Source organism: Mirounga angustirostris, unplaced genomic scaffold, assembly GCF_029215605.1.
Source record: "Mirounga angustirostris isolate CCGP_5_RB_7025 unplaced genomic scaffold, mMirAng1.0.hap1 SCAF_12, whole genome shotgun sequence".
In the NCBI taxonomy this organism is placed as follows: domain Eukaryota; kingdom Metazoa; phylum Chordata; class Mammalia; order Carnivora; family Phocidae; genus Mirounga; species Mirounga angustirostris.
The window spans coordinates 48,659,855-48,674,208 of record NW_026991720.1 but is presented as its reverse complement, the minus strand read 5'-3'; the positions used below and the strand labels follow the sequence as shown (position 1 = coordinate 48,674,208).

The following is a 14,354-nucleotide window of genomic DNA, read 5'->3' as shown; positions in this document are numbered from 1 at the left end:
AACTTAAATTTTTATTTATAGAAAGTACAAAGCCTGGGTCACCTGGGTGGCTCAGTCAATTGAGCATCCAACTCGGTTTCAGCTCAGGTCATGATCTCAGGGTCCTGGGATCGAGCCCCGGGTCGGGCTTTGCCCTCAGCGGGGAGTCTGCTTGAGATTCTCTCCTTCTTCCTCTACCCCCACCCCACGTTTGCTCGCTCACACTCCCTCTCTCTCTAAAGTAAATAAATAAATCTTAAAAAAAAAAAGAAAGCAGGTAAAGCCAATATATATCATCTATAATATTTGCCTCATATAATGGGGTAGAGAGAAATGTTTAAAGGAGTAGACAAAACAAGGTTGATCATAAGTAGATAAATATTTGTGTCCAAATTAAAGACATTTGATCACATAAACAGAAAAAGTCCTAACAGTGTATAAGATAAGAGCCAAAGAAATTCAGTAATACTCTTGCTACACAGTATTTCCTTCAGTTTACACAATCAAATTCCCCCATCTTTTAAACTTGGGCCAAGTTCCTTATCACTTGTGATAGATACACTTAAGTAATTATATACAGCCAAAGAAGAATGTAAAAGATTCAGATGTTGGTCCGACCCAGTAAATAATTTATTCCTTTTGATGAATATCCTAATATTAAGTCATACTACTTTTTCCCACCAGAAATCTCTAAGCTTTTTAATAAGATTGAATTATCTAAGTATTAAATATTTTAACCTTATCTTAGATCAAAGGATGGATAAACTCCTAAGTAGATTTTTAAATTTTTCTTCTTACTAATAAGTACCTCATTTTGATAACTTGAGAAGTGGGGTGAATTTAATCCAATCAACATTTATTAGCAAGATATAATTCTCAGCACTGTAAGTGAAATAATGAAAGTTTAGTTACCTCAACTCCATTTTGGGAAGAAATTAAGTATAAACAGTGGTGTGTCATTTAAGCCTCCATGTTCTATTTAGATTTGCTAAGCAACAAACACATAATTGAAATATGGTCTTATGAAAAAATACAGGAAGCATACAGAATACCATTGAAGAAGCCTAGCAAGTTGCTTAAATTTTTTTTTTAAGATTTTTTCTACAGCCAACATGGGGCTTGAACTCAAAACTCTGAGATCAAGAGTCACATGTTCTACCAACTGAGCCAGCCAGAGGCCCCACAAGTTGCCTAATTCTTAAAAAACCGAAATCTCTCCCACAACCTGGTGGCTCTTACTAATAGATCATCAGTGGTTAATTGTTTGGGGTTATTAAGGAATGCTTCTTTGTTAAATGCAAATAGCAACAAATCAATTCTATTCTCTAGTGAGCAAAGCATAGTATATCTGGGCAAGTGAGTATAATAGATTAAGATTTGGTGGAAGAAGGATAGAAAGAGATCTGGAGAAAGAGAGAAAATAAGGCATCTTCATCTATAAATCAGAAGTGTTGGACTAGATTTCCTTTGTTACCCTAACTCTAAAATTCTACACTTTTTCTTAAACCAATAATACAAATGATAAGCAAGGAAGAAATATTTACAAGAAATATTTACATGATAATGTTTTAGAATCCTTAACATGTAATGGATATTTGATAATGAAAAATAACAAGGCAAATTCCTAAAGGAGCAAATATATGAAAAGGCCATTCCCAAAAAGTACAAATAATAATAACATGAAAACATTTGCCATTACTAATAAAAGAAATTCAACAATGTTGTATGTCAGTTATATCTCAAAAGTGAGACAAAAAGAAATGTAGATTAAAACAACAATGAAAGACAATTTGGGGCAAATATTTGAAAAATTAACAACCAGAGTATAGAAAAACACAATACCACAGAAAGATGTTTCTAGCATATAATATGGAAAATCAGAATATAAAACAGTATATAGAATATGAGGTCAGATACACACCAAAAATGTCTCTAGACTGATATATATGGGCAGCAATAAATACTATACATCTGTAGAGGGTTGTGGTTAAAAGTGCAGGCTATTCATTATTCATAAATAGCCAAAAGGTGGAAATAATCCAAGTATCCATCAACAAATGAATGAATAAACAGACTGTGGTAGATACATACAGTGGAATATGATTCAGCCTTGGAAAGGAATGACATTCTGATGCCTGCTATAACATGGATAAACCTTGAAGACACTATGTCTACGTGAAATAAGCCAGACACAAAAAGACAAGTATTGTATGATTCCATTTATATGAGGTACCTAGAAAAGGCAAATTCATAGAGACAGAAAGTAGAATAGAAGTTACCAGGGCCTGGGGGGAGGGGAGATGGGGAATTACTGTTCCCCACTATATCCCAAATGGGTATAGAGTTTCTATCCGGAATGATGAAAAAGTTCTGGAAATAGTGGTGGTTACTCAACATTGCGAATGTACTCAAGACCAGTGAATTGTACACTTAAAAGTGGTAAAAAAAAAAAAAAAAAGTAAATTTTATGTTATGTGTACTGTATCACAATAGGGAAAAAAAAAAAAAGAAAAGAACAGAAAAGGCAGGCAGGTCCTGGAGTAAAACTGCTCAGGTCTGATGAATGTTAGTTCCAACACTTACTAGCCATGTGACCTAGCCTCTTTATATTAGAGAGAAAAGGAACTCATTTTCAAAGAAAGGGGTAGACAAAAAATATTTATGGCTTAAAAGTAAAATTGGGAAAATTATTGGTAAGCATATTAAGAGAAAAATAAACATGAATGAAGGCCCTGTGAAATCATAATGATAGTTAAGTATTAGTGGGACAATTTAGAAGTCTGAAACATCTCATATTTGAAACAGGAAGGTTATTGTAGATTTCTGAATACAGATTCAAAACGGCACACTTGAGGAACATAACTGCTGCTGTAAAATATGGGACAAAGTAGTAGAAGGAGAAAAAGAGGCAGGCAGGTTGGTTACAGACTATAGAACTAGTTCAAGGACAAGATCACTAAAGCCTAGGCCAAGACCACAGGAAAAAAACAAAAGGGTATAACCAAGATTTTATTCTAGAAAAAGAAATGACATTGTTGACAATAGACCAGATATCCCTAACATTTAGATTTTTTTATGTTTGATTAAAACCAATCCAAAGCACATTCTCAATGTTTACTGAACTAGAGAGGAAATATAACAAAGGAGACCACCATACTGGAAGTCCCTAGAATTAGGTTCTCTTCAAGTTCTGAAACAAATAAGTGGCTCCCAAACTTGGCTGCATATTAGAGTTTCCCAGGGAGCTTTTAAAAGTTCCAATGCCGGGCGCCTGGGTGGCTCAGTTGGTTAAGCGACTACCTTTGGCTCAGGTCATGATCCTGGAGTCCCTGGATCGAGTCCCGCATCGGGCTCCCTGCTCGGCAAGGAGTCTGCTTTGCCCTCTGACCCTATCCCCTCTCATGTGTTCTCTCTCATTCTCTCTCTCTCAAATAAATAAATAAAATCTTAAAAAAAAAAAGTTCCAATGCCCAGGTGACAGCCATCTCACCTAAATCAAAATGTCTGGGAGTACGTGATACTAACGTGGAGACAAGTTTAGAAACCAACCAATTAAATTGTAAGCAGAGAGGGCGCCTGGGTGGCTCAGTTGGTTAAGCGGCTGCCTTCAGCTCAGGTCATGATCCTGGAGTCCCGGGATCGAGTCCCACATCGGGCTCCCTGCTCAGCGGGGAGTCTGCTTCTCCCTCTGACCCTCCCCCCTCTCATGTGCTCTCTCTCATTCTCTCTCTCTCAAATAAATAAATAAAATCTTTAAAAAAAAAAATTGTAAGCAGAGAGATTTTTAGAAGCCAAAAGGGTAAAAAATTATGGTGTCTTAGAATATAGGGTAGTACCGGTGGAGGAGGTAAAGAGTATTAAGAATATTCTAAAGCAGGTTAAAGCTAACCTATGGTAAAGAAAAATCAGAAAAGCAGGAGGCTCAGCTTAGGGCGGGATGGGGCAGGGGCTGGGCACTGACTGGAAAAAACATGAAGAAATTTTCTGGGGCAATAGAAATATTCTATATTTTGATAGTGGTATATAGGTTATATGAAGTATATGCATTTTCAAAAGTCACCGAACGGCACACTGAAAATTTATGCACTTTGTTGTATGTAATAGTTATCTAAAAAACTATCAACACTTAACTCTAATTATAAATGTGCTTTTCATAGTGGTATAAGTTAGCAATTCTGAAACTACTTGATTCTTTGAATTAAAGGTTTGAACAAATGAGTAAATAAGTTGAGAATGATGGCAGCTTAGTTTCTCACTGATGAAGAAGGGAGTTACAAATATGGAAAGGAAAAAGATCAGAATGTAGCCGGTGGTGTTAGATTGGAATTGGGGTTACCAGAGTGAAATAGTAGTTATTGGTAGGTAGGCAGGTAGGTAGGTACCTAGGTAGGTAGGTAGGTAGGTGGGTCGGTGGGTAAGTATAGATGGGAGGATAAATAGATGTTTTAGATACAGAAGCTGCATAACAAACTATCGCAAAACTTAGTAGTAGCTTAGAACAACAACCATTTCAGTCTCTCTCATAATTGTGTTAACCATGCCTTTTTATTTTCTCTCATAATTGTGTTAATCATGCCTTTTTTAATTTTCTGTATTTTCTAATGTTCTGACACCTGGGACTTTGCTGATCCTTAAGAGAGTACCCCAAAGTGTGCCTTTCATATGTAAATTAACTAATCCAAAGCCCCCCACCCCCCACCCCCACCCCCCCCCCCCCCCCCGGCCAACCCCAACCACCTCTTTCTTCATCTAGCTCTTATACTCCAGGCCACTAGCTACCTGCCTTAATCTTTCCAGAGCCACTAGACAAATAGGAACTGCTCCTGTGCCCAAGAGCTTGCTGAAATCATTCAAACTAGCCAATCCTAAGCCAGCTTATCAGGCCTTTCTCACAGAAACTACAATAAAATCTCTTGCCTAAATCTTCCCCTCACTCCCTCTGCCTCCTGAGTAATCCTCATGCTTCCCCCATGTGGCCCTGCATAGTATGGTGTGCCTCCCCCTCTTAGGAACTGTAACGAACTATCTTTTCAATGGCAGTCACCTCCTGATCCTTTGACCTCACCATACCTGAATAATAATAAAACCTACACTTAAAAATAGTCTAGTGGGTTGACTGGTTAGGCTGATCACTATTCTGCCATGTGATCCTGGCTGAGGTGCGGTCATCCAGGGACTCAACCGGGCTCCAACATCCAAGATGGCTTAGTCATATGGCAAACAGTTGACGCTGGGAGCTCATTAGGAGCTACCAACCAGAGTACATGTACATACCCATTTCATAGGGCCTGGCCTTTTCACAGTGTAACAGCTGGGTTCCAAGAGAAGGCATTCCAAGAGTGAGCATTCTGAGAGGGCCAGAACAAAGCTGCAAGGCTTCTCATGTCCTAGCCTTAGAAGTCACACGGCTTCACTTCCATCGCACAATATTGGTAAGAAGCAAGTCACTGTCTCCTGATACAAAGTACCGAAAAGAACAGAACATCACACCTGTGAGAAGTCCGGCCAAAAATGCACAACCCAAATCTTATCATAAGGATACATCAGGCAAACCCAGATTGAGGGGCATTCAATAAAATAATTGGTCTGTCCTCTGTTATGGTCAAGAAAGACAAAGAAAAGCTGAGCAACTGTCTCGGAGTAAAAGATACCAAAGAGGCATGATAACTAAAGGCAATCTGTGATCCTGGATGGGATCATGAATTCGGAATTGAAACAGCTGTAAAGACATTATTAGAATAAATAATAAAATTTGACTAAGGACTATGGATAGATATATAGTAATAATCAATGTGAAATTTCCTGATGATAATTGCGCAGTGGTTATGTAAGAGAAATGTTCTTGTACTTAGGAAATACAAAACTATTTAGGAATAAAAGGGCACAATGTCACTAACTTGCTTTCAGATAGTTCAGAACAAAAGAAAAAAATATATATATATATGGAGAGAGAGATAAACACTTGGTGAATCTAAGTAGAGGGTATAAAGGAATTCCTTGTACTATTATTGTAACTTTCCTATAAACAGAAATTATATCAAAATTTAACAGGTTAAAAATAATTAAAATAGGGGAGAAAAGAGTAACTTTACAGTGCAGAAACCTGACTCACACCACACCTCAGATAGGAGATGAAGATTAACACCAACAGTGATAAGTCATAATGATAGCATGTATCTCCACGTGAATGATGAAAACAGCACTTTACTTCAGTGGTCTTCCTCCAAAAATCCAGAACCCTAGTCTAATCATGAGGAAAATATTAGACAAATCCAAATTGAGGGAAATTCTACAAAATAGATGACTCACATTCCTCAAAACTGTTAAGACCATTAAAAACAAAGGAAGTCTGAGAAATTGTTCCAGCTAAGTGCAACCTAAGGAGACATACTGACTAATTATAATGCAGTATCCTGGATAGGATCCTGGAACAGAAAAAGGACATTAGGTAAAAACTAAGGAAATCTGAATTAGGTATGGGCTTTAGTGAGTAACAATGTATCAGAAATAATTCAATTGCTTTAAGATCAACATAACCTTCTCCTGGTCAAATGTAATCATTTTTTTCAGTTCTCATATCCAGTGACTAACCTCTCTGTTTCTTCTGTTATTCTCTAAATGTAAGCTGTCTCTTTCTTGTCTCTGACTTCTGCCATACTATTCCCCCTCAAACCACTCTCAACTCTGTTGTGGCTTTTTCTTGCTTTCTCATTCAGACCCCTTGTTCTTACATTTCTATGTCTTTGATGAGTTCACAGTGTAACCTCACATGTTATAGAGATGGATTCATGTTTTGTATCTCTACTCCTGTCTTCTCATCTTCTAATTTCACACCAGAGTTCCAGGACTCCAACAAACATCTCTACCTGGATACACTACGAATGTCTGCACCACCTTTCCCATGCTCTAATAATTCTACCCAACATCCCCATCACTGCCAAGAACTGTTTATCCTTTCAAAATTGGGCCTCTAGCACTTATAATAGGAATTACTGAGCAGAGTAGAGGCTCCCTAAATATTTGTTGAATGAATAAATACCAAAATCAACTTCCTTGTCATTGGACCTAAATTGAGTTCTCTCTGATCCCTCTTTCTGTGTCCGTTACCTAGTCCATTCGGCTTCCTGTGACTTGTTCCTAAGATTTGACACTCTGCCCTCCAACTTCAAAATGCAAAAACCAGGACTTTTTCATCTTGGTTCTTATTTCAAGAGACTCTCAAGTGGTGACCAGATCACTTTTATGTTCTCTCCACTGACAAATTGACAAAAGCACTGTATCAGCTTAAAGTGTACAGCATAATGACTTGACACACATATCATGCAAAATGACCACCACAATAAATTTAGTTAACGTCCATCACCTCATACAGTTACAACCACAAAAAGAAAATGTTTTTTTTTTCCTTGCGATGAGAACTTTTAGGATCTACTCTCTTGGCAACTTTCAAATATACCATACAGCAGTGTTAACTATAGTCATCATGTTGTATATTATATCCCAGTACTTACTTACCTTTCAACTGGAAGTTTGTACCTTTTGACCATCTTCATCCAATTTCCCCACCATCTACCCCCTGCCTCTGATAAGCACAAATCTGATCTCTTTTTCATACCTATCCTTGAAAAAGAAGTCCATTTAAAAAACCAAAACAAAACAAAACATAGGGGGGCCTCCTGGGCGGCTTAGTTGGTTGAACGTCGGACTCTTGATTTTGGCGGTGGTCATGATCTCAGGGTCCTGGGACTGAGCCCCACACCTCATCGGGTCCCTCATCAGCATGGAGTCAGCTTGAGATTCTCTCTCTCTCCCTCTCCCTCTGCCCCTCCCCGCTCGCACGTGTGCAAGCACGCTCTCTCAACAACAACATAGGAACCCTATCATCTTGGAATTCTCTCACATAACTAGAAAAAAAGATTCACTTTTTTAAAAGCAGATGAATAAAAGGCTACTTTAAGTGATTCAAATTTTACACTTGCAAATACTAACAAATTCTTTAAAGAAAATACAGATGTGGTGTGAGGAGCTCATGTTTCACTAACTGGAGTCAGAGGCTGAAGTCTGAGTCCTTGTGTTTGGGAGGCAGGTTACATTGTACTAGGAACATGGACACTGCAGTCAGATAGATTCCGGTTCAAATCCTGGCTTTTCCACTTTAGGAAGTGTGATCATCCTAAATCTCCCTTTTTTTATTAGCAAAATGGTATAACATTTCCTATTTAAGGATATTATGAAGACTCAAAAGTAATACATGGGAAATACCCAGCACAGTGCCTGGTACATAAAAGTCTAATAAATGGTGCTAGTAGGTGCTGAGGCCATTAATTTGATATGTGACCTAAAGAAGCCAACCAACCATTGTAAGGCATAAATGTTCACCTATAAGATGAGGAAACAGCATGCGAAGTAGCTTTCTAAGTCCCTTCCAGAACTAAAAAGATTATAATTCCCACGGTTAGACATCAAGAAACATTAATTCAGCTTCTTTGAACTGTCTGGAACTTAGATGTGCTGTTAAATTAGGACAGTAATAATCTCTTACTATAAAGTTTTTCAGATTCACAAAATCTGCATTGATTATCTCATTTGATCCTCAACCCCATGCAAACAGATATTATTATCCTTCTGTTAATCTAACTAGAAAGTAAACTTTAAAGAAGCCAAATTGTTTGGTCAGGTCACAAAGCTAGTATCAGAGGTTTCATCTCCTGCTTGTCAGCATTCAAAGCACATGTTCCTAAATACTCCACGGACAGGTATTAGTGTTCTAAAAAAGAAAGACCGTAGGTTTTGGTGGTGGGGCGGGGAGAACATAAATTTCTACCTCAGCTCCATCATTACTTGCTGTGTGGCTTTGGACAAATCACCTAATCTTTCTGGGCCATTATTCTCCAATAATATGTATGTATGTATGCCACTGAAATTTATTCTGATATATTTCTCTAGAGAGACCTAAGGAAGCCACCTGTGTACTGAAGTTTCTTTTTTTTATTTTAATTTTTTTATCTTAGTTGACATACAATGTTACATTAGTTTCAGGTGTACAACAATGATTAAAGTTCTCCATACATTATGCTATCCTCACCAAAAGGGTAGCTATTATCTATCACCATACAAGGCTATTACAATATTATTGACTATATTCCATATGCTGTGCCTTTTATTCCCATGACTTATTCATTCCGTAACTAGAAGCCTATATCTCCCACTCCCTTTCACTCATTTTGCTCACCCCCCCCCCACCTCTGGCAACCATTAGCTTGTTCTCTGTATTTACAGGTTGATTCTGCTTTTTGCTTATCTATTCATTTATTTTGTTTTAAGATTCCACATATGAGTAAAATCACATATCTGTCTTTCTTAGCCTGGCTTATTTAACCTGGCATAATAGCCTCTAGGTCCATCCACATTATGCAAATGGCAGGATCTCAACCTTTTTTATGGCTGTGTAATATCCCATTGTGTATATATGTGAGTGTGTGCATGTCTGTGTACAAACATACACACAAGCACACACACACACACTCACATACCACATCTTCCTTATCCATTCGTCTGTCAATGGGCACTTAGGTTGCTTACATATTTGGGGGAAAAGTTAGTCTCTTCAATAAATGGTATTAGGAAAACTGCTACATGCAAAAGAATGAAACTGGACCACTTTCTAACACCATACGCAACAATAAACTCAAAATGGATTAAAGACCTAAATGTGATGTGAAACCTGAAACCATAAAAATCCTAGAAGAGGGTGCCTGGGTGGCTCAGTCAGTTAAGCGTGTGCCTTCAGCTCAGGTCATGATCCCAGGGTCCTGGGATCAACTCCCGCATCGGACTCCTCGCTCAGCGAGGAACCTGCTTCTCCCTCTGCCTGCTGCTCCCCCTGCTTGTACACGCTCACTCCCTCTCTCTCTTTCCCTCACTAATAAATAAAATCTTAAAAAAAAAATCCTAGGAGAGAACATAAGCAGTAACGTCTCTGACATCACTTGTAGCAACATTTTTCTATATATGCCTCCTGGAGGCAAGGAAAACAAAAGGAAAATAAACTATTGGACTACATCAAAGTAAAAATCTTTTGCACAGTGAAGGAAACCAACAACAAAACAAAAAGGCAACCTACTGAATGGGAGAAGATATTTGCAAATGATATATTCAATAAGGGATTAATATCCAAAAAATATAAAGAAATTATACAACTGAACAACAACAAAAAAAACAAAAATGAGCAATCTGACTAAAAAGTGGGCAGAGGATCTGAATAGACATTCTTCCAAAGAAGACATACAGACGGCCAACAAACACATGAAAAGACACTCAACATCACTATGCACTGAAATCTCTGATGAACATTTAATAAAATCCCATCAACTCCCTCAACCCCACTACCTTGCTCCTTCCCTACTCTTGTATCCTTCTTCCCTAGAAGAGAGCCAGAAACCTCTATTTGTCCCTGTTTCTCTTCTTCCCCAACAAATGGACCTATGTGTAAAAACTGAAGTCCAAAAAGACATCATTTTGTACATTACTCTGTACTTACGGTCACAATGGAAGGTGGAGGGAAGAACATAGTTAATGATAAAATAGATCTCCCTATCTGCAGATGACAATTGTTATAAAGTCCCACTAAGAAAACTGCCTTTTACCATGTACCCCAAAATAAGAAATCATTAATAGGGAAAGGACATTTAGCAATAAATGCCACCTAATGATATAGACTAATAAATACTAGTAATTTTAATGTAGTAGATTAGAGTTTTTTAAATGCCATTTCTACAACTATTTGCAAGAGAGTTTAGCAATTTAAAGAACATTTTCCTTAATACATCAAATTCCCATAATTTACCTTATAAATAAAATGTTCATAAAAGCCATAATCTTAATTTCAATAACATCAAACTCACATCCTAACTTTGGCAATTTACTTGCAGGCATGTTAATTTTTAAACAATTCAAAACCATTCTTAAAAGTATTTTCCATTTCCTCCTGGAGGTCCAATTTGTTCTTAAAGGAATTGTTTCAAAGATGTTAACTGAAATTGCAAAGGGACAGCTGCTTGATACGATGGGGCATATTACTGCCTTGCAATATCAAATCACTCAGCCTCACTCCTTTTCCCTTTTTTGGGCTCTAGGTTGCCACAAAGTGGCTATTTATTAGAAAGTAAATACAGTGATGGTCATATTATGCATACTGATATGCCCCAAGGTCCTTTTATTGGGAATTTAGAGTATTTGCCCATATACACTTTATGTCTGTGTTAAAGTCTGCACTTGCTTTAACTTTCCCTAAATCCCAAAACACATTTCAAGATTTGTTAACTGGAAAATTCACACCAATGCACTTTTTGTTTTTCATTTTAAATTATGGAAACTCTCATATCTGTCATGAAGCTTTTGAGACAGAAGTAGAAAAAACATCCCTTAAGTTGGAAAAGACCAAGTCCTATATTCTAAATATAACATCATAGAAGAATATAAAAAATTCAACCTTGTATTAATCTTATATGTGCAATTTCATTTTATCAGGAATTATGTCAACAATTTATACAAAAGAATGGATTTAAATTATATACATCAAAATATATGGGGTCGAATAGTTTTTACTTTATTGTTCTAAGGTATAGTAGGTATTCTTTTTAATTATCAAAAAATAATGCAAGAGTAAAATTAACATCATCTATGCTCATATTCCTTTCTATACTCAAGTCCTAACTACAGAGTTTGAATGAGAAAAGCCATAAAACCATGAAAAAAAAAAAACAAAACAAAACACCAAAAACCTGTTTTTTCCAGTCCTGGCTTCCCAGGATCATAAAACTCAGATTGTCCTTCCCAAATTTATCTTTTCTCATTTGTTTCTTAACTGCTGGGTTATAAATACCTTTGTCTTCTATTAAAGACACATGTTTTCTTCGGCAGATTCATTTCTGTAGAAATATGTTCCAAATTCTATACCCACATTGTATTAGAATTTAAAATGTGACTTCTAATCTTGTATAAAGACTAGTTCCTAAATTTAACAAAGCCATAGAACAACTCCACTAACATTAATTTTCCTTTCAATATTACTAGTTAAATTTTCTCTAGCATTAATTCTAGTTAGAAGATACAAACACCCAGAGCAGGAATATATGTACAAACATACACTGGGGTCAGAAATGACTTCCTATCATTGAACCTGCTGGGCAAAAAGTAACAGTATGCAATTGTATTCATGCTGTGCGAAGCTTCTTGCTAATATGCATATTAAAATTCTAACCGTTGGGGTTTTCCATGCCTATTTACACTATACATATATTTATTCTATACTTTTTCAAAAAATGTTATGTGTAGGTGAAAATTTTTAGAGCCAACAACAACAAAAATGGCTGTAAGCCTGCTTATATTAGAACCTCTTTTGTCTATCAATCAACAATAAAGTATTATTCTACCATCACAAAAGGAAAACCTTTGGAGGCAATAGAGGACTATGGGTTGTGCAAATGTGCAGTTGCTAAGAAGCAAATATGCCTCTCTTCTAATCAAATAGCCCAGCTCAGCAATGCCGCTGGCTTGGGGCAAGAAGCAAATTCCACCAGCCACAAACTTAGAAACAGTCTTGAATTATTTGTTGCTGACCGCTGGCTGAACCCTTCCTGATGAGCACCATCACCATTAGCCACTACTCAGTGTATTCCATCAACCAATGGCAATAGCAGCATGCTACAGCTCAGGCTACAAGAAATTGATCAAACAGGGTAATGAGACTATTTCTTCACGGAGGCTATTTTAAATGAATATAAATATTTTCTTTCTACATAATTTGCCACAGAAAGGTCACTGAACTCTCTGTGATTCCAAAGAAAAATGCTCTACTGTCCCCTTTACATATTTGAGTTAAGATAAAGACAACAAACAATTCAGAGCATTTTTTGATATTAGGGCAAATTCTAATGAGCCGGCATTTGAGACAACAGATTAGCTGCAATATTTCAGCACCACATTAAGTTATTTCTAAGAACTGATCAAATGATGCTATTGTATAGAGATAAAACTAATCATGATTTACCAATTAAAAACATTTATAAGAGTACATTTTTGTTTAAAGAAAGCACAATTAATCTCTAATGTAGGTGATTGTGAGAACATGAATCATATGTGTGCCTTCTTAGCTGAAGTTATTAAAATTTGATATAATTGTTGTAAATTATTTAGTGAAAAATTCATTTTTCTATAGCCCACCTCCTCCTGCTAGACAGTAGAATAAAATGCATGTTAACTAGTCCAGTTAGCACATGAATCATTTCACTGACATCTGATTTAGCTCTTCTTACACAGTGACATTTATTGCTCCTTTTCTCTATGTACTTAAACCCAAACAATTAAACAACTGGATTTAACATCACAACATGACCAAACTACAGCAATTTAGCTGTATATGTTATCTGACATAAAATGAAAATGTTCTACAGTCCAGTTTTCAGTAGGTTTATAGTAGATTTTAGTTTTTCAGTTTTTAGTAGGTTTCTAGCATAGTGGTATTAAAATAATCCAAGCTAACTCACTGTTGAAGAACATCAAGCATCCACATTCCAGTAACAATAAGGATATGAAATAAATATTTCTAACATATCAGTATCTTGTCACTATTATAACCAATGTAGACTAATAACATCTAATATAAACTTAGCAGAAACACTTTTGTATGACTGAGCTCCTCTAAAACTTTCTAAAAGTGGTATCTTGTTTCAAAAATGAATGCAATCTAATATGATAAATACTTGTCAAAATGAACTGCTTTATACACAGCCGCTTTTAAGAGTTTAAGTAATAATTTTTGCTTATAATCTTTACTTTAGAAACAAATAGGGAAAATCAGATAATTCTTTGCTTTCATCAAAAATGTGTAGTTTACTATGTAATATGAAAAAAACTGCTTAAGTGTATGGAAATATGTACTTCAGGAATTTTTTTAATTACTGAAACTCAGAAGTGCTTTTTCACAACTATCCCTTTAAACTGTTTATGGGTGTATTAGGCATGACAGTAAAACCACCTCATCTACAAAATAAAACACAAGGTATACACAAATGGTCATTTTTTTTAATGGGATAAAGTATTGCTGGATGTTAGAAGGTTAATTTTGCCAGAGAGGAATTTCTAAATATTCATTATTGGAAAATGACAGCAATCGTAACAGGATTTTAAATAAACATTGAAATAATTTTTAAACAGAGATACAGAGCTTTGAACGAAACAAAAAACCCCCACAATTAACTTTAAATTAATCTCTCTTGAAAGGGAGGGCTGCTAAAGAACTAGCTAGAACACAATACAGAGAAGAATCTCAAGGATGACACATAGTATTTATTTAGGTATTCTATTCTTTTCAC

General features: G+C 36.3%; 1 protein-coding gene across 2 annotated transcripts in view; it reads right to left on the bottom strand.

Moving 5' to 3' along the window:
• Positions 1-14,354, bottom strand: part of SKAP2 (src kinase associated phosphoprotein 2) — a 165,372-nt gene that overhangs the window by 110,673 nt on the left and 40,345 nt on the right. Inside the window, exon 1 of one of the 2 annotated variants that reach the window (XM_064575139.1) lies at positions 5,254-5,520. The exons of the other annotated variant lie outside the window; for it this stretch is intronic. Within the exon in view, the coding sequence (XP_064431209.1) occupies positions 5,254-5,326 (73 nt within the window). The 5' untranslated portion in view covers positions 5,327-5,520. Of the gene's footprint in view, positions 1-5,253; positions 5,521-14,354 lie in introns of those variants that run through there. 2 annotated transcript variants of the gene reach the window in all.